Source organism: Felis catus, chromosome D1 (genome assembly GCF_018350175.1).
Source record: "Felis catus isolate Fca126 chromosome D1, F.catus_Fca126_mat1.0, whole genome shotgun sequence".
NCBI classification, from domain to species: domain Eukaryota; kingdom Metazoa; phylum Chordata; class Mammalia; order Carnivora; family Felidae; genus Felis; species Felis catus.
The window spans coordinates 15,865,944-15,893,684 of NC_058377.1; the positions used below are offsets into that span (position 1 = coordinate 15,865,944).

At 48.8% G+C, this 27,741-nt stretch overlaps 1 protein-coding gene across 3 annotated transcripts; it reads right to left on the bottom strand.

The window, feature by feature from the left end:
* Positions 1-366: 366 nt before the first annotated feature.
* On the bottom strand, positions 367-27,459 carry JAML (junction adhesion molecule like). 3 transcript variants are annotated; one of them, XM_003992404.6, is made up of 11 exons: positions 27,324-27,349; positions 23,531-23,654; positions 21,901-21,965; positions 18,895-19,049; positions 17,315-17,540; positions 12,816-12,928; positions 9,981-10,218; positions 6,484-6,622; positions 4,263-4,323; positions 2,765-2,851; positions 367-867 (listed from the first exon to the last, which is right to left on the bottom strand). In XM_003992404.6, exons 3-11 carry the CDS (start codon positions 21,941-21,943, stop codon positions 775-777), a joined length of 1,155 nt encoding a protein of 384 aa, XP_003992453.1. In that variant the 5' UTR covers positions 21,944-21,965; positions 23,531-23,654; positions 27,324-27,349; the 3' UTR covers positions 367-774. The 3 variants fall into 3 exon arrangements, with proteins under 3 accessions (XP_003992453.1, XP_006936737.1, XP_019666918.1); XM_006936675.5 differs by lacking the exon at positions 23,531-23,654 and having other exon boundaries at positions 27,324-27,459; XM_019811359.3 differs by lacking the exons at positions 21,901-21,965; positions 23,531-23,654; positions 27,324-27,349 and adding an exon at positions 19,710-19,874.
* Positions 27,460-27,741: the final 282 nt, after the last annotated feature.

Below are 27,741 nucleotides of genomic sequence, written 5' to 3' on the forward strand. Positions count from 1 at the left end.
CTTACAATGGTACCAAACGTGTAGGGACCTCCCCCTTCCGACCAAGAGTTAGCTCGGCGGCCGTCTACTTTTGGCAAACCAACGAGCTCCACTTTTGAAAAAGACAGACAGATGCCCAAACTCCACCAAGGATGCCTCCGGTGAGGCCCAGGAAAGAGCCACCGGCCATTCTGATACCAGCCGGGCCAACAGCTTCCGGGTTAAGTCCTCGAGCCACATTCATTCCAACCCATTCACTCCAACCCATTCACTCCCACACTGTCCCGGGGCCAAAACTGGCCTGCAGTCACTTCAGTCTGAGGGACTCCTGACTCTAAATTCCTCACCAAAGACTCCACTCCCCCCTCAGCCGGGGCATAAACAGGATGATTTCCACAAGCCACGTTTATTTAGGGGTAATTTGCCAAAGGAACCATTTGGGTTGGTTTTGATTTCTGTGATTCTTCCCAGTGACCCATCCATGGAGACCAACATCCAAGGGGAGGACCTGATGGAATGCAGGAGGCCACTGCGGCGGCTCGGCCAGGGTCCCCGGGGCCAGTGTCCCGCTCCGGCAGGAGCGCCACCATGCTTCTCTCCATCGAAGCCCGTTCCTCCCGAGCTGTCCCGTCTTTCTGCCAGGTTCTGAACCCTCCTTCTTCAGCCTTTTGACCAATGAGGCAGGAAACCAGCTGGGGTGGGGGCAGGGGTCCGGAATGACCAGACAGTGACCCGGGACACACAGAGGACAGAGTCTGTGCCACTGCTAAGGACAAAAGGAATTCTCCTTTCTTCTCAAAAGGCTTGCTCTGGTTTGGGGATTCCCCCAGCTGACTTTTCTTCAGGCGGGTTATTTGGGGCTGACCTCAGAGAAGGCCAAACTGGGTGCTGCAGGGGAAGGGAGGGAAGAAACAGAGCACATTTGTAAGTATTTTGATCATAATAGTTGCCATTTATTGAGCTCCCTCCATCGATCTGGCCCAATTCTGAATTTCACAAGCACTAACTCTTTAGATCCTCACCACCTGGGAGTGAGGTAGTCACCTTCTTCTCACCTTAAGGATGAGAAAACTGAGGCTCAGAGAAGCTAAGTTACCTGCCCAGGACCATCTAGCTTCTAAATCACAGAGATTTGGACTCGCATCTGTCCAGCTTCAAAGCTTGTGACGTCAACCAGTATGCCATACAGCCTCAGAGAGGGGACACAGGCGTGGTGCCCCCTTCACTGAAATAAATATGATCGATTCAACAACAACAACAACAAAATTGCAGGTTTACTGTTATCCCTGCTCCCTAATCGAGTATCAGCTCTATACCTGAGGTCTCAAACAAATGGCCTGCGGGCCAAAATCTGTCCAGACGCTTACTGAATTTGGCACACGGTCTTTAGAAATAACTTGACCAGCTCCTAAAGGCCTTTGAGTTTTGTGGCTTTGGCCTCTCATCCCCCTTGCTTTATTCGGTTCCGTCTCAAGAGGACAGAAGTGCTGTTTTCCAGTTTCAATCCAAGTACCTACACTGAACACGGGGAAGGTGGACCTCACAGAGTTTCTGCAGATAGTGTCGCCCAGGTGAGGACGCACTCAGCAGCAGCTACCATGCAAATGTCATCAGCAGGTCTCTGAGAGGCCGGACAAGGCCTGGCAGGGACCGCAGCGTCACAGGGCAGTAGCAGAAGGCCAGAGGGGTAAATAGGACTACACGCAACTTCGGAGTGGAGCTACTGTTGCACTTGGTGGAAGCAGGCCAGGTCCCTGATCTCACGCTTCCTTGGCAGCGTCCTTCTCTGCCGCGATCATCTGGGAGTCATGTGTTCTCAGTGCCGCTATGACGGGAACAAACACGAGCAAGAGGCCAGCCTTTCTGGGCCCAGCAGAACACCACTCCTTTCATGGCCGGGGTGCCTATAATTAGTCTACAAATAGTACCGTGCCCGTCGCCAGCTCACCCCTTCTGTCCTTATTCCTACTCACTGCGCCCCAGTTGCCTTTTCTACGTGCTGTACTTCCCTGTGGAGCGGAGGAAAGGGAAAGAAGGAATCCGACTCCATATTATTGTATGGAATGCAGCAGGCAGCCTTCCTGGCGATCAGATTATGTCCAAGCATCGTAAGTCACAGAATTTAAAAATGTAAGAATTGGGGCACCTGGGTGGTACAGTCGGTTAAGCCTCTGACTTTTGATCTTGGCACAGGTCATGATCTCACGGTTCATGAGTTCGAGTCCCACATCGGGCTCCGGGCTGACGGTGCAGAATCCTCAGCCTCTCTCCTTCTCTCTCCACCCCTCCCCAGCTGGTGCGCGCGCGCGCTCTCTCTCTCTCTCTCTCTCTCTCCCAAAATAAATAAAATTTTAAATACTTTTTAAAAATAAAAAAATAAAAAGGGAAGAACTGGAAGGGACTCTTGGATAGGAAGGAAGATCGCCACACAACGTTTGTCCAAGGATCTACGGTACCCTCCTTATTAACCTCCAATGAGGCAGGGCACTTTGCTCATGCCTGATAAAGGTGCCTCTTCTCGCCACTAAAATCCATCACCGTTGGCCCTAGTGACGCTTAACTACTCGAGATTGGGTACGAAGGCAAGATTGGTCTTCTACCCAGCAGGGCTTCAGCATTTCAGACTTCCCTACTACTTAGAAAGCATCACAGGGCAGTAGCCCTCGGCAGAGTGACCTCCCTGGGTGACCCAGCCATGCCCACCGCCTAGGAGTTTGCCATACCCTCGCCAGCTCCTTCTCCAACCCCCGTCACCTGGCTCAGCCAGGCCCAGAACCACTCTCACCATGGTCATGTAGGTGGCCTCTGCCCTTCCACTCGATTCTTCTTCCTCAATCAGCTCCCGTGTGGTTATTGAGGAGTAAACATGTTTCTAGAGGGGGGGATGGGGGGAGAAACGGGATAAACGTTCCCCAAAATCGGCAAATGTTATATGCCAGAGAAAATGGCCATCTGCTACTGTTCACAGGGCATCAACACCAGAGGGTTATTGAGAGCTAGAAAATTATCATCAATAATGACAATTCAGTCCCCAGTCTTCCCCCAAATTAAGAAAATTGGCTAGTCAGCGAAGAGCACTATCTGAACCACATTCTTTGCTTCAGAAGATAAACATCTTTGGATGGCCATTTAGGTAGCAGCAGGGAACCCTTATCTTGCCAGATTACTTGTACCCTGTGCTTACTTCCTTCTAATTAGAGGCTTGGCACGATGACACTGATCAGCAGCTAACTGCGGTTATCTCTTTGACAGGGTTTATGTGGCAGGAACAGCCCTCCCTGAATCTCACATCTGTGAGGTCGGTGGTAGTATTCCTGTCACTATTTGGGGAGGCGATGTCATCCAGTGATAAATTCTTGGGCTTCTGAGGCCCCAGTTGCGACAAAACCTACTCTTGGGTCACAAACAGGCCAAAAGACGGAAAAGTAAATACTCAAAGAGGAGTTTTTAAAGGAAGGAAGGAAGGAAGGAAGGAAGGAAGGAAGGAAGGAAGGAAGGAAGGAAGGAAGGAAGAAAGGAAGGAAGGAAGGAAGGAAGGGAGGAAGAAGGGAGGGAGGGAGGGAGGGAGAAGGGGGAGGAAGGAGGGAGGGAGGGAGGGAGGGAGAAGGGGAAGGAAGGGAGGGAGGGATGGGAGGGAAGGGAGAAAAGGGGAAGGGAGGGAAGGAAGGAAGGGAGGGAGGGAGGAAGAAGGGAGGGAGGGAGAGGGGGAAGGAAGGAAGGGAGGAAGGGAGAAAAGGGGAAGAGGGAAGGAAGCGAGGGAGGGAGGGAGGAAGGAAGGAAAAAAGGAAAGGAAGTTCAAGGAAATGAATTCATTTCTCAGTCTCTAATAGCAATTACTTATAGCTCCATTACAAACTAATATGGAAGAAGAAGTTCTTGATCCTCCTACTTAAGGTCCCTGAATGATTTCATCTGAACTGTTGACTCCTGAATTCACCACAATTCTCCCTCATGGCTGCCACAGATGAAGAAGCTCTTGCAGATCATCGGGTTATTTGGACCTTACAACAGGACAAATGGCTCTGAGTCCAGTGCTCCTTCCTCCAGCCCTACCAGGAGGCCCTGTAGCCCCACCCCACTCCCACCCCGGGGGCTCTCGCTCGCTCGCTTACTGAAGATTTCCTGAGCCCCTGCTCCGTGCCCAGCACCGGCCGGCATGCTGAGACATAACACTGAGGAAGATAGTTCACAGAGGAATTGATGGCACCACCTGAAATGCTAGAGCCTTATCCACCCGGCCCCGCGCTGGGCCCAGCAGCAGAACAGTAGAGTTCTTCCCTTACCTCTGGATCAGCCTTCTGTATGTTCTCCAGGCTTTTTACCAGGGTTGTGGACGTTCCTGAGCTGCAAGGCATGAAAATCATGGGGAATTAACCGGCCAGCACTGTATGTTCAAGAGTCCCTGCAGGAGACCCCACAGAGCTTTGTGCAGAGGGGGACCTCAGAGGAGGAACTATTCTCTCTAGATGCCCACCGCCAGCACCAGTCAGCCCACCTTGAAACCTGAGGAGTGCATCTCTCTGATGAAGGGCAGGAAGGGATTCTGGAGATAGTCTGGGCTGAACAGCAGCGTTGACTTCCCTATTAACCTAACATCTTTCTGCACACACATTTTCAAGTGAATTAACAGTGAGGGCCACGGAAATAGATTTTATCACAACCGAGGACTAGGGAGATGTAGCTGGACCAGCAGGGGGCAACAGAAGCTCAGCGACACCCAGTTTCAAAGGGTTCCTGGCCATGGGGGGTGGGGGGGGGAGGCCGAGCAGAATTGGCGCCACAAACTCCCTGAGCGGCCAGCCCTGGCCCCTTCCCAGGCCTCGGCCTTTGATCTCTTGACCATCTGCCCTCCGCATCTGCCACTGAATACACTTCCTTTTTTTCTGCTCTGGCCTAGGCAAGAGCTGAAAAAAATATAAAAATAATAATAAAAAAAAAATCAGGGTTGAAGCTAGAAAAGAAACCGGATTTTTTTTTTTGTCTTTAAGTGGAGGAAATATTTTTCGCATATTATCTGAGTATAAAGCTGTGTGTTCTCAATGTAAAATAATTCAAATAATAAAGAAACATAGAGAGGGGTGCCTGGGTGGCTCAGTCGGTTGAACGTCCGACTCTTGATTTCGGCTCAGGTCATGATCTCAGGGTTAGTGAGTCTGAGCCCTGAGTCAGGCTCTGTGCTAATAGAACAAAGCCTGCTTGGGATTCTCTCTCTCTCTCTCTCTCTCTCTCTCTCTCTCTCTCTCTCTCTCTGTTCCTCTTCCCCACCGCACACGCACACGCTCTCTCAAAATAAAGAAATAAAACATTTTAAAAAACAAAAGAAACACAGAGAGTTGGAAATTGAAGTTCCAGTAAACGTCCCACTCTCAGGCGACCCACCTTCTCTTTTCTCCCAAACAGCACTACCAATACTTGGGAATTATTCTCCCAAACTTTCTCAATACGGGCCTAGGGGCACTCACACAAGATATGTTCATTGTATATAATTTTCTTTTTTTATAAAAATGAGATCGTATCATACATTCTGTAATACGGCTTCTGGGACATCTTTCCATGTCGTCCCATTCGGGATTGTGCACCGTGTCACTGAGTGGAACACCTACGCGGTGAATCATTACCTTTCTGACCGTCACTGAGGATGATTTCAGTGTTCGATTATCACCCGTGCTACAGCAACCGTGTTTACAAATCTCAGCATAGCCGTCTGCTTATTTCTTTAGGATAAGCGAGTAGACACGGAAGCACTGATTTCATTTTGTGGGAAACTGAGGCCCAGAGTGGGTAGGTGAGTTGACATGGGTGTCTAACTTTGGGCTCAGTGCCACTTTCATGCCCAGCGTAAAGACCCTTGGAGAAGCCAGCCAAGCTCAAACCGAGTCAGCGAGGCTCCGGGGGGAGGAGGTGCAAACCCAGAAGGCACGCCAGCACCTGCCGTGGAATGGGTGTTTTACGGGGAAAAGAGACTCAGAAGCCAGAACTACTTAGCCTGAATGGGGGCCTTTGCCCGTGGGCAGCATTTCTACAAGACAGCCACAAGACTTCGTCATCAACACTTGGGTAAATAGGGGGTGGAGGGGCCATGGGCCTGCCAGTGGCCAATGAAACACTGCTGCTGGGTCGGAGCACCAAGATCTGCGCTTCTAGGTGAAGTGGATATTGCGGATAATCCAAAAACCATTTCTCTCAGGCACGGACTGGCACCATTATAGCTCTTGCAAAAGGTTTATACTCTTAATAATGCTCTCCTTAGGCCACCAGTTACAAAAGAGCTGGCAATCTTTGTGAAATACCAAAGTGAATGAAGAGGGTGTGGGGACGTGCAAGGACTTTCTGGAGCACGGTGAGCAGGGGGTGGGGGTCCCTACCTAGATGACATCTAATTTGACAACCACAAATGATTCTATTTTAAAGTAACCCCCTTCTGGGAAAATGGCACAGTTAGGGTGCTGTCACTCTCCCACTTCGGGTCAGAGGTACCAACAGCGTCCCAACCCAGCCCCGTACCTCGTATTCCTGTGGGTGTTCTTCACGATCAATATCAGAACGGGAAGCAGCAGGATAGTGCCACAGACAATCCCCACAATGATCACCAGCTGATTACCACCCAGGATCTCAGGTTTGAGGGCTGCTGGGGTCACCAATGCTTGGGAAAGGAGAAAAGCAATTAGAGGGTCTTAGTGCTTCGGAAAAAGAGCTGAGAGTCCCACAAGTTCTATACCAAGGAGCAACAGCCAAGTCAGGAAGCTGGGGGAGAAAGCCAGACTCCACCCCATGTGGAAACCCTGGGACTCCAGCGGTCCCCATTAGATGGAGAGCCAAGTCTGGCTCCCTTGCTCACCCCTACAGTATAGATCAAGGTGGGTGGGAGAAGAGAATAGCACCTTACCTACAGCAGAGTTGCCTTTTACATTAACAATTCTATCTTAAAATAACAGATGCTTCAGAGGCTGTAGATCTTTCTATGAGAAAGTGGTTGCTTTCAAAAGGATAGATGCTACAACACCCAGCCTCATAGTCAGAATGCCAAGTAAGGCCTTCAGGGGCACTTCTACCCATATGGCACCCCTCATTCATTTCCTCACGTCCCTCTAAATACATACGTAAACACCTCCTGGGTGCCAGGTATCACTAGGCACGGAAGCTCCAGAGACAACGCGTGGTCCCTAATCTCAAGAAGAGGGACAAACACATCGACAGAGAGCCACAGACTGCTCTAGGTGCTATGACGGAAGTCCACATGGGGCACAGAGGGGCACAGGAAAAAGGGTACCCACTTCTACGGGGGGCAGATGAGAATTCCTCAGCAAAAGTTTTAAAGTTTAAAAGCCTTGAGGAAACATCAAGTTTGCTGGGCAGACGATATGGGGAAGGATGGCGGGGCACAGTATGTGCAAAGTCTGGGGGCCCGGCAGGATGGTACATTCAGAAAGTAGAAATCGTTCTGGGGGTCTGGTTCAAGGTTGCATTCGTGGGTACGGTGGAGAATGAGGCTGGATAGATAACAGAGTCCCCAGTCATGAAGGGCCTTGATTATCCCAGCCAGGAGTCTGGTTTTTGTTTCTGTAGACAATGGAGAAACCACTGAAAGATGCCAAGCACTGGACAGAATGCGGAGATCTGTGATTGACAGGAGGGCACAGAGAGCCGCAGGAAGGGTGAGAGCGGGGGCCGAGGATGAGAGCAGATACATGTTGGGGGCCTGCAGGCCAAGCCAGGGGGGAAGACAGCCAGAGCCTAGCATAGGACTGGAAAGAAGGCAGACCCAAAATCAGTAGTAGACATGACAGGACCTGTTGACCTGTTAGATTGGAGGTCATGGGAAAGGGAAGAATCAGGCACAACTCCCAGGCATCCGGCTAGGTAACCGTGTAGATGGTGACGGTGTTAACGCAGGTGGAGGAGATAAGCTGGAGATGAGCTGGGGAGACGTGTGCAGGGGCAGGTTTGGATATGTTGCGTTGGAGGAATTTGTGGAATATCTGGCTAGAATTTGGAAGGAAGGAAGGAAGGAAGGAAGGAAGGAAGGAAGGAAGGAAGGAAGGAAGGAAGGAAGGAAGGAAGGAAAGGGAAGGGGGGAGGAGGGAGGAAAGGAGGGGAGGAGGGAGAGGTAGGAAGGAAGGAGAGAAGGAAGAGATGGAGGGAGGGAAGAAAGGAGGAAGGAAGAAAGGAAGGGAAGGAGGGGAGGAGGAAAGAAGGAAAGGAGGGGAAGAGGGAGAGGTAGGAAGGAAGGAAAGAAGAAAGAGAGGAAGAGAGGAAGGAAAGGAGGGAGGGAGGGAGGAAGGGAGGGAGGGAAGAAGGAAGAGAGGGAGAAAGGGAGGGAGGAAGGAATGGAGGAGGGAGGGAGGGAGGAAGGAAGAAAGGGAAGAAGGAAGGGAAGAGGGAGAGAGAAGGAAGGAGAGCAGGAAGACAGGGGAGGAGGAAGGAAGGGATGGAGGGAGGGAGGGAGGAAGAGAGGAGGGAGGAGGAGAGGAAGGAAGGAAAGGAAGGAAGGGAGGAGGGAGAGAGGTAGGAAGGGATGGAGAAGGGAGGGAAGGAGAGAGGAGGCAAGGACGGAAGAAGAGAAGAAGGGAACCCAACATAATTTACTGAATATAGAGAGGGTACAGTGTCCAATCCTACTCGGGTAAAGGCGGCTGAGGACGGGCGATTAGAGTACCATTAGTGATGTGAGGTAAGTAGAGGCAGGAGCAGAAGACAGGTTGCAGTGCACTCAGGAACTCATTGGAGGTGACAGAGGAGACACCACATTCAGCCTCTGAGCAAGCTACTTGGCTAAGTCAAGAAAGAAAGGCACGACTGATTGCAGTGATGGTCGCACAACTCTGAATTTTCTGGAACCCCTGAGTTGCATGCTTTAAATGGGTGAGCGGTACGGTATGTGAGTTGTGTCTGCTTTAAGAGAGAAAAAAAGACACAGGGTGCGAGCTAAAGTAGACGAGGACAGAAGGTAAGAGGAAGAGCTGAGCGTATTTATAGGCCGAGGAGCAGAAGCCAGTAGAAAGCACGAGGTTCCCGAGGGGGAGAACATGTCACCTGAGCACAGAGGTTCGGATCAGCCCGGGGCGGAAGGGAGCCTTGGGGGGCAGGACGGAGGTAAGGAGGGGGGCAGATGGAGGTAGGCCTGCGGGCGGGGAGGCCTTGGAGGTTGAGCGAGCCCCCACTAATGGCGTGTATTTCCTCCGTGAAGTGGAAAACACGACTTCATGTTCGTGAGGAGGTGAAGAAAGCCATTTGTCCTGCTTCCCTCTCCGGCTGGGAGCCTGTGCTGTTACAGGGAGGTGCTTCCATCGACCCAGATCTCTGGTCAGAGGTACCGAGCTGTGTTCTGGCCTCCTTCACTTCCCCGCCCCCAACAAACCGCAGCCAACCCCCAGCGAAGGGCTCTAGCAAAAGGCAAAGTCCACAGGCCACATCCTGACTGTTACCTGTGCTCTGGTTTAACTTTAACCCCTCACCGATCACCCTCTCCGTCCACACAATGGAGTCTTTATTCTCCCACATACCACTGGCTTTAATGTACAGGGTTGGTCAGAATACAGAAAACACCTCTGTTTGGGGCTCCGGTCTCTTCCTGTTTTCTCTCTGTTCGGTGCTATCTCTCCCCAGCTCAGGGTCATTTTCCCTCCCACTACGGAGCATACAGCACCCAAGTAAAAAGTGACTTCGGACACCAACTCCAATCCACCTCTGAGCTCCTGTACCTTTCCATCAGCCTATCACACCGGCAACGAGTGAGTTCTGGCAGAAGGCGTGTGTTCACCAAATACTAGCTCCCTTGACCTTATACATCCTCAGGGCCAGAACTAGAGCGAGGCAAGCAAGGTGCCTAGGGCTCCAAATGCCACTCTCAAGGCCACTGAAGTCCAGGGCACAAGCGCTTGTAAGAGACAGACGCCCCCTGAAATTCTGCACCCTGAATGCCTCTCTGGCCTCACCCTAGTCCCGGCCATGCCCACCCGCTACGAGGCCCCCCCATCCCTCCTCAGCCGAACGTCAGATACTTCGGGGCTCTTTCAGGATCACGTGCAGCACGGTGGTCTTCTTGAAAGTCAGGTTCCCCAGGTGGATACTGCAGGTGTAGCTTCCTCTGTCAGACTCCCGCACTCCTTGGAGCATGATAGACGCATCATTGCGGGAGGTGTCCCCCACCAGGGTTACACGGTTCTGGAAGCGGCCCCGGTTCTGGGGGTTCCCCACAGGTACCCTGAGTTTGGAGTGATAACGTAACATAACCTCCTCCTAGAAGGGAAAGGCAAAGTATGAGTTTGCAAAGACCAAGGGAGTCGGCGCATGGGCAAGGTTGAGTGGGGGGCTCTCAGGACGTACAGGGCCCTGCGTGTGTGGGCAGTGAAATATCAGACAACACGAGGCCATGCACACACACAGGGGCACAGCCTGTGTCACTGTGAAGGACACCACCGAACCGTGAACGCCTGTCCCCTGGGCAGAAAAGGATGAGGAAAGTGGCACAAGAGGCCTTCCCTTCCCATAAAAGGAAGCACAAGTGCGCCTTGACTTCTTACGGCACTCCCAGTTGGATTTCCGACAGACCCTGGAAACACGTCTAAGACTAAGTTCCACATTCTTCCCCCAAACCAGCCCCTTCCAGTCCATCCCACTTTGATAAGTGGCAATGCCTTCTTCCAGATGCTCCGGCCAAAAATCTTGAAGTCATCCTACTAAACTCCTCGCTTTCTTACACTCACATGGAAAATCCCTCAGCAAATCCTGTCACCTCTGCCTTGAAGATATATCCCAAATCTAGCCATTTGTCACCTCCTCCATGGTTACCATTCTGACCCAGGCCACCGCATCTCTCACCTCAATTCCTCCAATAAGCTTCCTTACTTGTCTCCCTGCTTTCTCCAAACTGGTCTATTCTCAGCAGATGAGCCCTTAGAAATAGAAGTTAAGGGGCGCCGGGGTAGCTCAGTTGGCTAAGCATCCAATTTCGGCTCAGGTCATGATCTCGCGGTTTGTGAGTTCGAGCCCCGCGACGGGCTCTGTACTGACAGCTCAGAGCCTGGAGCCTGCTTCGGATTCTGTGTATCCCCATCTCTCAGCCCCTCCCCTGCTCATGCTCTGTCTCTCTCTGTCTCTCAATAATAAATAAGTGTTAAAAAAAAAAAAAAGGAAATAGAAGTTAAATCATGTTACCCCTCTACTCAAAACCCTCCAAAGCCCCCTCCCATTTCTGCTAAAAGTACAAGGCCCTCCATGATCTGCCCCGCTCCATTTTCCTCTCTGATTTCATCTTACACTTTTTCTTCACTTCACCTCTTCGGGTCACTTCACCACTTCATTCCAGCCACACCGGCCTCTTTGCTCTCCTTGAGTACTGGCCTCAGGGCCTTTGTACTTTCTGCTCCCTATGCCTGGGACATCCCTCCCTCCCAAAATACACATGGTTTACTCCCTCACTTCAAATCTCTGCTCAAATGTCATCTGTTCAGTGAGGGCTCTCTGACCACCTATATACAGTAAGAACCACAAACGTCCGCCTTCTTGTTCCTCATAGCTCTTACTAATACCTGACATAGCATATATTTGTTTCCTCATTATTTTACTGTATATCTCCCTTGATCTTGATCGTAAGTCTCCCATCAGGGCAGGAGCCGTGAGTGTTTGCTACATAGGTGCTTAAAATACCTGTTAAATGAGTAAGTAAATACCTGTTAAAGGAGCCTGCTTAGGATTCTCTCTCCCTCTCTCTCTCTCTCTCTCTCTCTCTCTCTTTCCTCTCTCTACCCCTCCCCCACTCACCCTGTCTCTGTCTCTCTCAAATAAATAAATAAACTTAAAACATTTTTTAAGGCTTTTAAGAGAAGGAAATGGGTATACAGATACAAACATGGATGCGAAACCTCTCTGTGTTTTGAATTCACAGCTCGAAAGGCTCATTCTCAACCTATTTTCTGCTGTGACTCACTTAGCAGTTGACATCTAAACGCACGACAAGCTCCCAGAGGTGAACCTGGGGCCACATGTAATTCCCCATATGCCACCATGAGGCCCACTCAGACGGCATACAGGAATCGAGTGAGTACAAATGACTTTTTAACAGAGGTGGCTGGGAATATGTCTTAATGTAGAAAAGATAAATCTTTTATAAACTTTGCACCTTAATTTTTATTAACAGTAACCGACCTGGGATATCCCCCGCAGCGCACCTTGCCCCACATGTACATCAGCAGACACAAAGGACGCCTATGGTCTCGTGAACTCACCTGTTGCTTGCACGCAAGTTCCCGTGAACTAGTCTGCGCGTTGGCCCCCAGGACCTACTAATGCCAACAGCTGAAGCACCCATAGAGACAAAGAAAATTGCCTCCATCCCAGAAGTGGGGCAGCGGGGCACAGAAGAAAACTTATAAAAATAACCGAAATAAAAATAAGAATGCAACGATTCTTATGCCCAGCCAGGAGCTTAGAGACAAGGCCACCAAAGTCAACCCCCCTCATTCTCCCATGGACTCTACAAAGAGAAGGGAAAAGAGGAAGGAAACCAAAGGCAGTGGCCAAGTCACGTACAAATGCTTTGCACGGACGATCTAATACATGCGTCCCCACGGCCCTAAAAGCTGAGCAGGCAGCAGCAGCAGCAGCAAGAGTATCATCCTTCTCCTCTTCCTCATCTGCATCAGAGCCATTTTTCCCACCAGGAAGCTAAAGTTGCCCACAGCCAAGTGGCTGAGCTGAGGCCCAGTTCTGACAAGCTCCGAAGCCCAAGCCCTGCAACACCACCGCACGGCACCCGCTGCCCCGATTCCCCCTGCCCCCACACCGTCCTGACGCCATCCGCCAGGGGCTTCGACAGCACAGCAGTGGTCCTGTACCTCGGCATGCTCTCCTGATGAGAACGTCCAGTCTACCTTGGTCATGCGTTTCTCTCCTGTGCTCTGGAGAACACAGCCCAGCTGAGTCGAATCACCCACATGGGCCATGAGCTCTGGGGATAAAAGGGTAACTCAAGTCAAACCCAAGGTATAATCTACAGAAGTCAAAGAACTTCCAGAAGAGGTCATGTTTAGCCAAAGATCCTCAGCCATAAAATCAATGCCACCCCCCGAATACCGCACACATTCACTCCGCAGATGAGCCAGATGATCCCGTGTGGACAAAGCACTCAGAGGCGTCTCACTCACATGACACCCCACAGCTGAGAGAATACCCGTGGCTACCCACACACGTCAACTCTGAGGGGTCTTCAATCTACGGTAAACACATTCTGATCCCCTTTAATTCCCTGCTCCTTCCCCTTTTCCAGAATTTCTCTCCAGTCCCAACTCAACTTCAGGTTTATACTAAAGAAAGGACAGACAATCTTGAAGCCCCCTCTTTCTTTCTTCTTTTTTCGAAGCCCCCCTCTTTCCGATCACCGGCTTAGAAGCCCACATCTGCCGAACATAAACAGGAAGTGGAAAGTTATATAATTCTCATGCTTATATATAACCCACTGGCTCTTTGAGCTGAAAAACTGAATCACGGGTGACTTTCTTCAATTTCTTTCCTTCTTTTTACAGGTTGTCTTAGGACTGGCTTAAGACAGCTCTGGCTATGGTACAGGTCACAGGACTGCTTGCTAATGAGGCCAAGACAATAGACAGCTTTTCTCTTGGCTTGTCTTTCTGTTTTAATCCCTGCCCCCAGTCCCCCAACAGATTCCCTTGCCTCTGGCTTCCCAACTCCTAGACTCTTCTTTCTGCTTTTTTTGCACGCGCAACTGACCCCATCATGTGTTTACTGCGTAAATCATTTCAAGGGGCCACTGAAAAAAAAGAAAACTAGCAAAATGATTCTGATTTTTCAAGAATACGCTACACAAATCAACCCCAAAGTCAGTTAAGAAATGAAAGGCAGGATGGTGTTTGGGGAGACACAAACCTAGGGCTTAACTGCACAGAATTCCTTCAAAAGAGCATTAAGCAATGCTCATGAAGGAGCAAACGCGGGGCCTAAGCCGACCTTTTCATCCAAATTGTTGCTCTGGGAGAACATGAACTTCCTGCCCAGCAGGGGAGATGCACAATAGGAGGAAAGCAAAAGAAAATATTCTGAACTTGAAACTCTATGGAGGGAGTCATTTTGAAAGTAACAAAAATTCACTCCAAAGAAGACGGATAGGGAGGGAAGGTCCCCCTAAATCCAACAGCACATTAAGAGCTGAACTCTATTTTTTTTTAAGTTTATTTATTTATTCTGAGAGAGAGAGATGGCAAGTGAGTGGGGAAGGGGAGGCAGAGAGAAGGGGGGGGGGGGGCGGAGAGAGAGAGAGAGAGAGAGAGAGAGAGAGAGAATCCCAAGCAGGCTCTGCACTCTCACAAGGAGCCTGATGTGGAGCTCCAACTCACCCCGTGAGATCATGACCCGAGCCAAAGTTGGACGCTTCACCAACTGAGCTCTATTTTTAAAATGCAGTAAATATAACTGACCCATTCTGTACCTTTCATTGCACCAGGCATGTGCCAGACACGGTGTATGTAACATATCAGCCAGTCATTACAATATTTTGAGACACGCACTATCATTTGCCCGTTTTCAGAGGAAGAAGGTGAAAGCGCCCAAAAGGCTGAGCAAGCACACACCCCAGACCTAAGTGAAGAAACGCGCAAAAGCTCTCACTCACTGGACCGGGCCCCCTCACGTAAGTGGAAGGATGGCTGGTTCTAGAGCAAAAGTACAGGAAGTTAATACTATTTTTGTTTGCAAGAATATGGTCTGTGATATTTAAAATAAAACCTATGAGGAAAAAAAGGAATTGAAGGAGTAGGATCATGGAAAAAATTCTAAATGGTAGCAGGAGCATAGAAAAATTATAAACTGAGGAGTAAACTCTGTAGAGCAAAGTATAGATGACTTCACATGGGGGAAGACAACCTCCACCAAGCAAGCTGGACAACTTTCCCGTGGCCACCAGGCAGATTTTTAGGAGTTGGCTCTACTCCCTTTCCCGCCACAAGGGAAAAATAAATACAGGTTGCTCCACGGGGCAAATATCTGACAAACCCTAAAATTGTTCTAGCCTGTGTCCATGGATTTCCCGATTCTGAAATTGGCTCCTTTTACTTTATGGCCTCTGCGTCTCTTCAAAGAGGGAAAAGGCTCCTGTTTTATAGGCTGTATTTGTATGGACAAGCATTTGGGCATGGCATCAGAGGACAAAGCAGAAAGGAGTAGCCCAAAGATGATCCTTGGGGAAATAGCTGATTCATTTCCTTTCTGGAGAACTACAGCTTTGAAATCAAAAGAAAAATGTCAACTGAAAAAAAGTAGGGGGGCAGGGCGCCTGGGTGGTTCGGTCAGTTAAGCGTCTGGCTCTTGATTTCAGCTCAGGTCATGATCTCATGGTTCATGAGGTCGAGCCCCTCATCTAACAGGCTCTGTGCTGTTAGCCTGGGATACTCTCTCCCCCTCCTCTCTCTCAAAATAAATAAACTTTAAAACAAAAAAGAAAAGGAAAAAAAGTAGAAAAGTTTAGGAGGGAGGTCAGAGGCCACCTTCTACAATCCCTTTTACAGCTCCAGTTTTTAGAAACAGGATTCCAAGTGAAGGGTGCTAATTCCAGAATTTCATTCATTTGACAAATGTCTGTTTGTTTTAATTTTTTAAAACGTTTATTTATTTTTGAGATACAGAGAGAGACAGAGCATGAATGGGGGAGGGGCAGAGAGAGAGAGAGAGAGAGAAGGAGACACCGAATCGGAAGCAGCCTCCAGACTCTGAGCCATCAGCACAGACCCTGATGTGGGGCTGGAACCCACAAACCATGAGCTCATGATCTGAGCCGAAGTCGGATGCTCAACCGACTGAGCCACCCAGGCGCCCCTCATTCGACAAATGTTTATCGATGGCTTACTCTGCGCCAGGCAGGGGGTCCAAGGCTGGTCAGAGGACAAAGAATACAGACCCAGGTGAACAGGGAAGACACATCTGGGCAGGCGTGATGGGCATCACCAAAGAGGCGCACACAGCGGGCCAAACCAGCTGGGGGAGGAGAGGAGGTCCAGATTCTAGCAAGCTTTCCCGAGACGGTAGACTCGTCCCTCAACACTTTGAAAGAATACATCTAATTCTAGGGTTTTCAAGGTTTTTTTTAAGGCAGCAGAATTCTTTCTTCAAACAAAATCTTCTCTGGCAGCCCAATGAATAAAACAGGAGAAAGATAAAGGACTTTGGTTGCAGTTGGAGGCCTGAGGTCCTCTTAGACCGGATCCTCTATTAACCCCTGCCCTGCTCTCACCCTTTGCACAGCCTACCAGGTTCCTTGGAACTTCAGGGTTCTACACAGCACAGTTTGAACACCACCAGTCTACTGAAGCCGCACCCTCCATTTGCAAATGGGAAGGTGAAGTCCAAAGAAGATACCGAGATCCTCTCATTTCTTTTCTGTCCCCTAGAACGCTTACCAGAGGAACCTACTAAATATGGACATGGCGTCACTGAGGATAACGGACTGGAAGTACCACCAGGACAGAGTAAAAGGAATAGGAACTTTGATGTCAGAGGCTCCAGGGCTTAAGTACTAGATGCGCCATTTAATAAACATGCGTCCTTAGACAAGTCACGTCTAAGCCTCTCTAAGCCTCAAGTTAATTCATCTGTAAAATGAAAAGACCAATATTTCCTCCACGGCATTTTCATGATGATGGGACACATTTAAGGTAATAATAAAATTACCACTGTCAAGATTTTTCTTTAAAGAACACCAATTACGGGTGCCTGGGTGGCGCAGTCGGTTAAGCGTCCAACTTCAGCCAGGTCACGATCTCGTGGTCCGTGAGTTCGAGCCCCGTGTCAGGCTCTGGGCTGATGGCTCAGAGCCTGGAGCCTGTTTCTGATTCTGTGTCTCCCTCTCTCTCTGCCCCTCCCCCGTTCATGCTCTGTCTCTCTCTGTCCCAAAAATAAATAAACGTTGAAAAAAAAAAATTTTATAAAAAAAAAAAGAACACCAATTACTGGGGTGCCTGGGTGGCTCAGTCGGTTAAGCGTCCAACTGCGGCTCGGGTCACGATCTCACCGTTCGTGGGTTCGAACCCCCACGTCGGGTTCTGTGCTGACAGCTCAGAGCCTGGAGCCTGCTTCCGATTCCGTCTCTCCCTCTCTCTCTCTGCCCCTCCCCCACTTGCAGTCTGCCTCTCTCTCTCTCTCAAAATTAAATAAACAGAAAAAAATTAAAAAGAAAAAAAAAAAAAAAAGAACACCAACTATCGCAGATTCACTCTGTGGTAGGGTCTAGACCAAAGGCTGGCATTTGTTCAACAAAGTCGGTTCCCTTCCCTCTTTGCACATCAGATCTCTTGCCCCTTCACCCTTCTCTAGGTAAGCATTCGCATACCTTTGCTTTCCTCTGGTAGAACATGCAGCACCACCGCTTTCTTGAACACCAGGCTCTCCATTTCAAGCCGGATTTCACAAGTGTAGGTTCCCTGGTCGGCCTCTTCCACATTTTGGAGCAGGAGAGAACCATCGCTGCGTGAGATGTCTCCCACCAAGCGCACACGGTTCTGGAAGCGCCCCACAGGCACGCTGAGGTTGGCGTAATAGTATAGCACATAATCATCCTGGAGGGCAACACAACATTGGGGGGGAAATCTAAAGTCACGGGCACCAGACCTAGGAGTCTGGATGCAAAAGACCCTGTTCTGTGGAGGCAACGGCATCGTCACCATGGCCATCGTACTTGTCATCATCCTTGTCCTTAGGATTAAAAAGTACGTGGTGCCAGGTAACACTGTAACTTGAACAAGGCCCTGTGCCTTATTTCACACACAAATGGCGGACTGTGGTCCACACATATCCATTTCTTACAGTCTGAGGTAAAATGCAACATCCACTCTGAAGGTCACTCTGGGGACTCAAACTCACAACTTTGGAACACCTTCTCTCATCTCCACCCCGTTTTCCGCTATGGCCCCTGGATTCAAGGGCATTCAAAGCCTTGAGGCAATCCCCCAGACCGGTAGTGGTGACGGTCCCTGGCAGGTCGGCCATCACTCCCCACCCCCCCCTTCTGCCCTCTTCCAGGTAGCGTATCATATAGCTTGAGAAGGAGTCATCATCACGGACTGGCTTGCAGGCTGGGAAGGGGAGCCCTGGGAAATTCTTATTTCTATGTACCCCATGGGCCTATCCCTCTCATAATACAAAATACTAATAAAAATTTGAGTCAGAAAAGTATTAAAGGAATAACATGCTATGAGCTACATAAAGAGTATTTTGTTTGTACACTTCGGGACCTTACCGTTAGTAACACGTTACTTAGGATAGATTTCACAAATGATCCTGAGATACAGGTATCTCGACAGAATCTCTGCTGGGGTGTATACACTATTTCCCACTCCAAAGAGCTCCCATGAAAGACCCCCTCTCGGCCATGCTTCATCTTCTAATCCTAACACCTGAAGCGGCCAAGAAGGAGAAAGAGACGATTCCCCGGCACATGAATGGGGCATGGAATGCCGAAAGAATCTGGTCCTCTCCCCGCCAAAAAAGATTACTGTGACATCATTCTTATGCCTCTTCTGTCTAAACCAATGCTCTCACCCTTGTCAGCCCTCCCAACCACCTAAACTCCTCTACAAAGGGCAAACATCGAGAAAAGAAACAAAAAGAACTTCACGGGCACGTCTCTCATTGCTTCTCAAGGACCCAAAAGGTAAACATTACCATTATGATAATGACTTTCATCGTCACAGATGAGGAAGCTGAAGGTCAGCCAAGTGGAGTTACTGGCCCAGTGGGTCGCACGGCCAAAGGGCCGAGCGAGGAAGAGGCTCAGTTCCGACCAGCTTCAGAACCCAAACTCTGACAACACCACCTCATGGCACCTGATGACCTGATTCTCCCTCTCCCCATGCTGTCCTCACACCATTGGCCAGGGGTTTCTACCACAGAGCTGTATTTACTCCTTGTTACCTTGGCGTGCTCTCCCGATGAGAACATCCAGTCTACCTTGGTCACACGTTTCTCTTCTGTGCTCTGGAAAACACACCCCATCAGGGCTGAATCACCCACATGGACCGTTAGCTCAAGGGAGGAAACAATCAAGTCATTCAGGCCCAGGGAATAATCTATAGAAGCCAAAGGCAAGAGGAGACATCATTTAGACAAATACCCTCAACCACAAAAATCAGTATTAATCACGAAGTACTATACGTCTTCCCTCCCCAGATGACCCAACACAGACAAAGTACTCAGAGGCCCCTCACTCAAACCAGCAGGGCACTCCCAAGGGCAAGAGAAATACCTTCGAGTTATGCACATGCCTCAAGCTGGAGCGGTTCTGCAATCTTCATATTGCAAAAATGCAAATTGACCCTGTTCTCCTAGCTGGTCCCTTCCCTGTTTCTGACTTCCTTTCTCCCAGCTCCTTTCTTTCCTTCTATTTTTTAAGTTTATTTATTTATTTTGAGAGAGAGAGAGAGAGAGAGAGAGAGCAAGCAGGGAAGGGGCAGAGAGAGAGGGAGAGAGAATCCCAAGCGGGCTTCACGCCCAGTGCAGAGCCCAATGTGGGGCTCGATCTCCCAAACCATGAGATCGTGACCTAAGCAGAAATCAAGAGTCAGATGCTTTAACCGACTGAGCCACCCAGGTGCCCCTCTCTGAGTTCCCTTTCAGGGAAACCCTGATGTTCTCCTTCCGGATCATGCATGTAGACACCCACACACAGGAAATGACATGTCTTCTGCTCCTAGTTTCCCATGGGTTCCCTATCTAAAAAGCCAACTCACAGGTATTCTTTGCTTCCCTCCTCTTCTCTTTAGTTCCCTTACAAAAGCTTCTCTCTGACTTTGCTGGCTGATTCTGGCTGTCCGTGCAGGTCCTTGTCATTAGACCAGCACGAGCACGGTTCTCCCCTTTGCTTTTTCTTTGTGTCTGTCTCCACCCCCGCTTCCCACCCCAGCTTTGCCGTCAGCCCCGGCTTTTCAGATCCCAGGTGTTTATGCATAGGCACCACTCCACTATCTATATATCGCTCAAATCACCTCTCTTTTCATTAAAAGAGGAAACCATTACGCGGCTCTTTCCGTTTGCACAAGATGCGCCCTGTGTGGAGAGACAACATTGAGCAAGACCCCTCTAGGTGCTGGCCAGTTTCTATCGAGGAAGAGCCAAGTGAACACGTATGGGAATAAACAGAAAATGTGCCAGTCTTTTCATGCAAGCTGTTGCCCTGAGAGAAGAGGGTTAACTTCCTGCCCAACAGCAGGCGCGCACAGTAGGGAAGACGGAAAAGAAAACATGAACCCTACACCCTCTGGAGGGAAAGTGTTTGGAAAGACATCAAAATCATCTCCAAAGCCGATTTGGAATTTTCCTGTAAGGAAGAACTGAGCAACTTCACACGCGCTTAAAGGTGTTCTTATACCTTTAATTTAATTTAATTAGTTTAATATTAAGCTAATTTCATTTAATATTAAGAGCGCCCTAGGTAGTATTAAGTGAAGGTTAGCTAGAAAGCAGAGGCAGCCACCAAAGCGACGAGAAACTGACACCTGACGGGTAACCTTTGTAGAACAACGGATGGAGAAAATGAGACTTTCTACAGAGGAAAAAGCTCTCTGCAAAGAAATACGAAATGCCCTGATGCCACCGCCTACGGGGCTGAATTGTCAAGTCTCTGGCTGGAAGGGCAGAAATCTGCAGGCTGCCTCCTGTGCCTCTGAGGAAATGTCTAAAGAGCCTCAGAACGTGACCAGCCTGCATGGTTCTAAAAGCTTCTCTTAAATACATACCATTTTCGTGTGTGTGTGTGTGTGTGTGTGTGTGTGTGTGTGTGTGTGCATATTGGTGCACATTCTCTGTTTCCTGGAATTAGAGCAAAGGCAGTTCTTATGTGCACGTTGCTGAGTCAGTGTTTAGGTTACCATGCACAGCTAAAAAACTAATAATAAAGAGGAAAAATAAGAGACTATGAGAGCAAAGCACCTTAGTCATTCATTCTTCCTACAGAGCTATCTCCATGGGATAAAGAGAAAAGGCAGGGAGAAGGATGCCTGCGTGGCTCAGTCGGTTAAGCATCCGACTCCTGGTTTGGGCTCAAGTCATGATCTCACGGTTTGTGAGTTCGAGTCCTGCAAGGGGCTATGTGCGGTCAGTGCACAGCCTGCTTGGGATTCCGTCTCCCTCTCTCTCTCCACCCCTCCCCCCTCAAAATAAATAAAAATAAGCTTTAAAAAAAAAAAAAAAGAAAAGGCAGGGAGAAAGGACGGACAACTTAGAAAGAAGACATGAACTATACACAAGAAGCAGCCCAGAGCACAGAAGTTACATGAACAGGAGACTCCAACCCGACCTGAGGGCCAGGGGCCGGGGCCGGGGATGGGGGCTGGGGGGCAGGGGGGGTGTGTGGCATGGTTCAGAGGAGGTTTCCAGAAGGAAGGAAGCTTAAGGAGAAACCTGAAGGATAAGGAAGCCTTAAGCAGGCTCGCTGGGGTAAGGTGGGGAGAGAAAGTCCTGGCAAAAGAAACTACCCCAAATTGTGAAGAGCTCAGTGCATTTGAGGAACCACAAGAAGGCTGGTGTAGCTACAGCAACAGCAGAGAACAGGGATTCTGGGGCTCTCTTCGGTAATTTCATTTCCTGATCTGAGACTAGCTGTGTTCTTAAGGTCACGATTTAAAGCGCAGGAATGCCAGAGAGAAATTTTCTTTGTACCACATAGGAAGGTCCTAGAACACACAATCAAGGACCCGAAGGCCTTCTGCTTCTGATAGAAACAGAGGAAGATTCAGCTTTCCAAGAAAGAGTTTGCTACCTAGCTTCTAAAACAGCTGCTTCAGCAAAACTAAGATGTTCCAGGTTGGGGTTTCCGTTTTCAGCAAACCAAAGGGAAATGAAAATCTATAAAGCCGGCTTTCGAAAACGCACGAGACTTACAAGAAATCAAACGCCCTCCTTGGTTCCTTGGTTTCTACTTACCCAGTAACACTGGCATCAGGAGGAGTTTCAGTGGGCAACACATGCCTGCTCTCCAATTTTCCGACCTTCAGATAAAAGAAAAAAAAGATCAGAAAATAGCATCAAGAGAAGTTTGTTAACAAACCACAGTGAGTGCCTCTGTGGGCCAGTCTGTGCCTGAGGCACTGGGCTACAGCCCCGAACAAGGACAAGGACAAGGTGCCACTCACCTGCAGTTTGCGAGTTGGGGGGGGGGGGGGGGAGGAGATGGAGGGGGGAAAAAAAGAAGCAAGTGAATGAACAAGGAAATAGCAGATGCTAGAAAGTGCTGTCATGAAACAAAACAAAGCAGTGTTTGGAGAGTCGCTTGGGGGCCGCTTTAGATTGGCTGTGAGAGGGGGCGCCTGGGTGGCGCAGTCGGTTAAGCGTCCGACTTCAGCCAGGTCACGATCTCGCGGTCCGCGAGTTCGAGCCCCGCGAGTTCGAGCCCCGCGTCGGGCTCTGGGCTGATGGCTCAGAGCCTGGAGCCTGCTTCCGATTCTGTGTTTCCCTCTTTCTCTGCCCCTCCCCCGTTCGTGCTGTGTCTCTCTCTGTCTCAAAAATAAATAAACATTAAAAAAAAAAAATTTTTTAGATTGGCTGTAAGAGAAGATTAGATGAAAATTGCTTTTCAAGAGGAAAAAAGCAAATAATTTCAGGATGTCCTTGAGATGACAACCCTGGCCATTTCTACAACCTAAGGATGTCACGTGAACAAAAGATGACAGCTGACTCAGTGTGAGATTTTTGCCTATCTCTCCAAGTAAATTAAAATGATTACTTTTAAGCATATAGAGAATGTTCAGGACATGTGGGAAAGGAGCTACACAAATAAGGAGAAAATTTTCAACCCAGTTAAGGCACTCACCGCGTTCTGTGGCGGAAAGGAGCCGCATAAAATATACATGGTGAGCTTTTTTTTTTTTTTGCCCTCCCCTCTCCCCCGCCCCCCACCTTTTTAAGCAAGGCAGCAGGGATAGAATGAGACTGGGACGGCACATGGGCAAAAAAGTACTTTTTAAGTATCTATATTATCTCTGTGGTGTTAATTTCGCTGCGTCTACCAGCTCTGGGAAAAGATGCGTTGTTTTTCACCATGCCCCACAATTTTCTTTTTTTTTTTTTTTCTTTTTTTTTTTTTAACGCTTATTTATTTTTGAGACAGAGAGAGACAGAGCATGAACAGGGGAAGGTCAGAGAGAGAGGGAGACAGAATCTGAAATAGGCTCCAGGCTCTGAGCAGTCAGCACAGAGCCCGACGCGGGGCTCGAACCCACATACCGTGAGATCGTGACCTGAGCCGAAGTCGGACTCTTAACCGACTGAGCCACCCAGGCACCCCGCCCCACAATTTTCTTAATGAAACAGAACACCAACTCCAGGGAGTTACAATCCAACCAGTTTTGGGTTCCTACCAACTGCTATGTCTGGTCTCGGCCATGATCCCTGCCCCCGGAACATCCTGCCGTTAAAAGAACTCTACCGAGAACCTGCTAGGAGGAAAGCTGCCTTTGTGTGATACCATCACAGTACCCCACCCAGCGCTGGTGGGAAGTCCACATGTTGTGGCCGTTTTAACTTGTACACAATGATTACCTAAGAGATTCCTTACCTGCGTTCTAAACAACAAAATCCTCCATCTGGAAAATCAGGGTCACACTGTTCAAGGAGGTCCTACCCTAGGTCCCACTTATGCAGAGAAGTCAGTTGACCTTGCGGAACCTCAGTTTCCTTGCCTATAACATGAGGACAATAATGCAAGGATCAAACAGGATAATGTAGATAACAGTGCTTCAAAAAGTAGAAATCATTACCACATAAGATCCTGTTTCTCACAACCTAAAAATCAGATAGGAAACAGAATTTGTAGCGTCGAGAGAGATTTGGGTTCTGAGCGTCTACGTTTATAGGAATGGCAAATGATGAATCAGAATGAACTGGAAACTCTTTTAAGTTTCAATTTTTGAACGCCATCACAATGTAGATAATAATTACACTGACTCAGATATACCAAGAGTCATACTAAGTTTCCCCCAAACACCTCTGATAAAAACACAGATCTCTCTCAAGAGAGCAACAGTCGTCTTCTGGCTCCACGACACCCATTCCACCCCACACATCCATGAAAAAGAGCTTCCTTTAGAGCATGCGTCATTGTAATTCATCATATCTGGGATATCTGAGATCCCTGAACGTTCTGGCTGAATTCCTCTTCAGGGAGTTGGTTGTGTTCCCTCCTCTCTGTCCGGCAAACTATTCTTGTACATTCCCCCAGAGCAGTGCACCCTCTGCTTGGAGGAGGAACAGTTGATTTACGGGTCTAACACCAAACCGCAGTAAGTCTAGATTCTCAAGAAGGACCATATGTTCCTGTTTACGAGTGTCCCAGGCCTGTGCCGCAGTGCCACTAAAGGGCCTGGCATGTGCTGGGTGAGTGCAAATAGCTGCCAAGATGACCACCACGTTGAAACCAACTTACATTCCCTACAACTCGGGCCATTCTATCCTGAGGACACAGGTGATCCCAAAGAGACTCTGAACCTCGTCACCAAACTCCAGTCACTCAGAGCCACACCCAACCATTTTCAAACAAATCTTAGGAAACGTGCAAATAATCTAATGAATACAAGAGATCAGTATTTTTTCACTCGTATGTAGATCTTGAGAGACTTAACAGAGGACCACGGGGGAAGGGAAGGGGGAAAAATATAGTTACAGACAGAGAGGGAGGGAGGCAAACCGTAAGAGACTTTTAAATACAGAGAACAATCTGAGGGTGGATGGGGGGGTGGGGGAGAGGGGAGAATGGGGGATGGGCATTGAGGAGGGCGCTTGTTGGGATGAGCACTGGGTGTTGTGTGTAAGCGATGAACCACGGAATCTACCCCTTGAAACCAAGAGCACATTTTACACACTGTACGTTAGCCAATTTGACGATAAATTATATTTTTTAAAAAAAGAATACGAAGTATCATTTTTGGTTCTAAGTACTCATATGCACTGGTAGAACTCCCTGTGAATGAAGAGAAAAGCAATGAGTTCGTGGAAAAAGCACGGATTTGAATTCCTAAAAAATTCTCTTCCTGGGTCAGACCTTCCATTAACTAATTCTTTGATCTCTGGGAAATCACTCAGTCTCCGGGGCCTCCTCCTTACCATTAAAAGATCGGACCTTTTCGCCCCCCTAGTTAATATAGGACCACGCCAGAAATCAGTAGTTACATATGCAATAATTCCGAGAGGGTTACATGCCAGGTACCGCCTGAATGCTCTACACGTTGACCCATGTAACCTTTGCAACAACCCTATGAGGTCTCCAAGACTGGGACGCTAAGGCACAGATTGGTGAAGTGACTTGCCCGATAACTCATAGCAAGCGGCAGAGCCAGGATTCAAGCCCAGGCATTCTGGAGCAGAACCTGTCCCCTCACTGCCCTGTACTGCCCCTCGTGTTTCTGAAAGTATTCCATGTTTTAGAGCAAAACTTCGCTGAACTTCATGTATCCAAACAAGACGAATCTGCTCCCCCAACTGAGTGCTTTTCCGGCCCACTTCACCCAGTGAACTCCTGTTCAGCTTTCAGATGTCAAGTCAGTGTGGCTTCCTCAGGGAAATCTCTCCTGAGCCACACTTACCAGGTCAGATGCCCAGCCACATGTTTTGTTTTGTTGTTATTGTTGTTTTAATATTTATGTATTTGTTTAGTTATTGAGAGAGAGAGAGAGAGAGAGAGCGAGCAGGGGAGGGGTAGAGAGAGAGGGAGGCAGAATCCCAAGCAGGCTCCGCCCTGTCAGCTCAGAGCCCACTGCGGGGCTCGAACCCACGAACCATCAGACCGTGACCTGAGCCGAAACCAAGAATCAGACGCCCTAACCAACTGAGCCGCCCAGGTGCCCCCGCCTACCCCCCGGCAAGCCACATGTTTTAATAAGACTATTTGTCTTTCCTTCGGGGCATTTGTCACAATTTCTAATTATCTATTTATTTGTGGGCTTGTTTGATTAAAGTCTTGCTCTCCACGCTCACCTCCCAAGACTATAAGCTCTACTATCTGAACAATGAAGATCAGAATCTTACATACACAAATATATAATAGACGCATAAAATGAATCTGGGTCTTTAGAAATCCAACCAAAGCATCAGATGCACCTTAAGCACCTTGAGAAAAGGACTCCGCTTAAATTCTCAACTTTTACCTCGCTTCTTCAGATCATGACATCTCCTCAGCAGATGCTCTTAAGATAATTCTGCATGGTCAGAAATCTCGTGTGTTGGCCAAACATTTTGACCTGAGCTCACGGAGCTTTCACGATATAACTCCTGTCAAATATCTTCTATCGCTCCCGGTGTGGGAGTGGGGGGGCAGGTTGTAACCATCGGGATCACCTCTCCCATTGTTAACAGTGCAGAGGAAGGGTTACCCTTGGCACGATTGTGATAGAAAAACCTCTTCAGAAAAGGGACTCGTGACAATGAGACAACCACACAGGATGTGAAAATGACCCCCTAATGTTACAATATCACAAAACAAGATAAGGGGGAGGTGCTGCCTCTGAGTGCCAGTGCTTGCCCCCCGTAAGGACAACGAACCACTGAGCAAATAGACACCTGCACAGGCTTCCCTTACCTAGCCCGCTCACCTCGCGAGGCTAAGTCCCCTCGATTCACCCCTGGCTGTGCACCTCTGGGCTCTCATTGTTTTGAGGTATAGTTACCCACGTAACCCCTCTGAGGCATGAAGTTCTTGAAATGCATCCTCAGTTTTCCTTCCAAGACCGTTTATCCTACATTGGGCTGGGAGGTCACATGGCTCCTTGTAAGACAGTCTTGACATCACTGGTCAACGTTCTACCTGAAGGGGACTTTGGAAGTCATTGCTCCCGCTCCCTCCTCAGACCAGGTTACACCTAAAGGACCCTACATCAGGCCTTCATGAGATCAGAGCTTTGCAAAGGACGTGATTGGTAAGGACAGTATAGCCTAGCTCTCTTGAGAGGTTTAAGTTTCTGACTTGTTAAGGTTAAATATTGGTCTGTCTAGGATTGGGGGAAGAGAAACAGTGAGGGACAAGTCCCGCCATGAGTTCAAGGGCAGCTAGTCACTGCTCTACCTAAAACCACAGGCAAATTATAAATGAAAGTCTTGTTCTTCATCATCATCATCATCATCATCATCATCATCACCTACTCTTTCATTAAGGGCAAACCTTACCCCTCTTCTCTCTGAGGATCTTAACAGAAGCAACTCTACCCCACAGAAAGGAAAAGTGCACCCACCAGGCTACCTTATACCCATCTCTTCCTACAGAGGTGGAGAGCCCTGCAAACGTGGCCATCAAATTAAAGCCTTCTCCTGAGAGAGCAAAGCGTCAATCCCTGCTTAAGAAATACGAAGCAATTGCTTACCCAAGATGAGGCGCACCGAGGGGAAGCCAAGCACTGAACTGCGCTACATCTGCAGTACCCAAGTCCGACTGAAGAGACTTCTGCCGGCACAGAAGGTCAGGCTCAGAGCAAACCAAATGCGTGCGTTCTGAAGTGGCTGCAGAGATGCAAACAGGAACCTCTAAATCAAGGTTCTCATTTCAGTTATCTGGCCCATGACCCAATTTTTATTTATATTTTCATTCTAAAAAGAAGATACATATTCAACTTACCGAGGAGAGCCTCATATTCCAGACCTGAGCAGGGGCTGTCTCCCCTTCTAGAAAGCTCTCTGAGGGTGGGGTCTTGAAAGGCATCAGGCACACATTCCCCAAGAGAGAAATCAGCTACATGCAAACAAAGAACAATGGATTTAAGATGAACACAGAACACTTTGCTC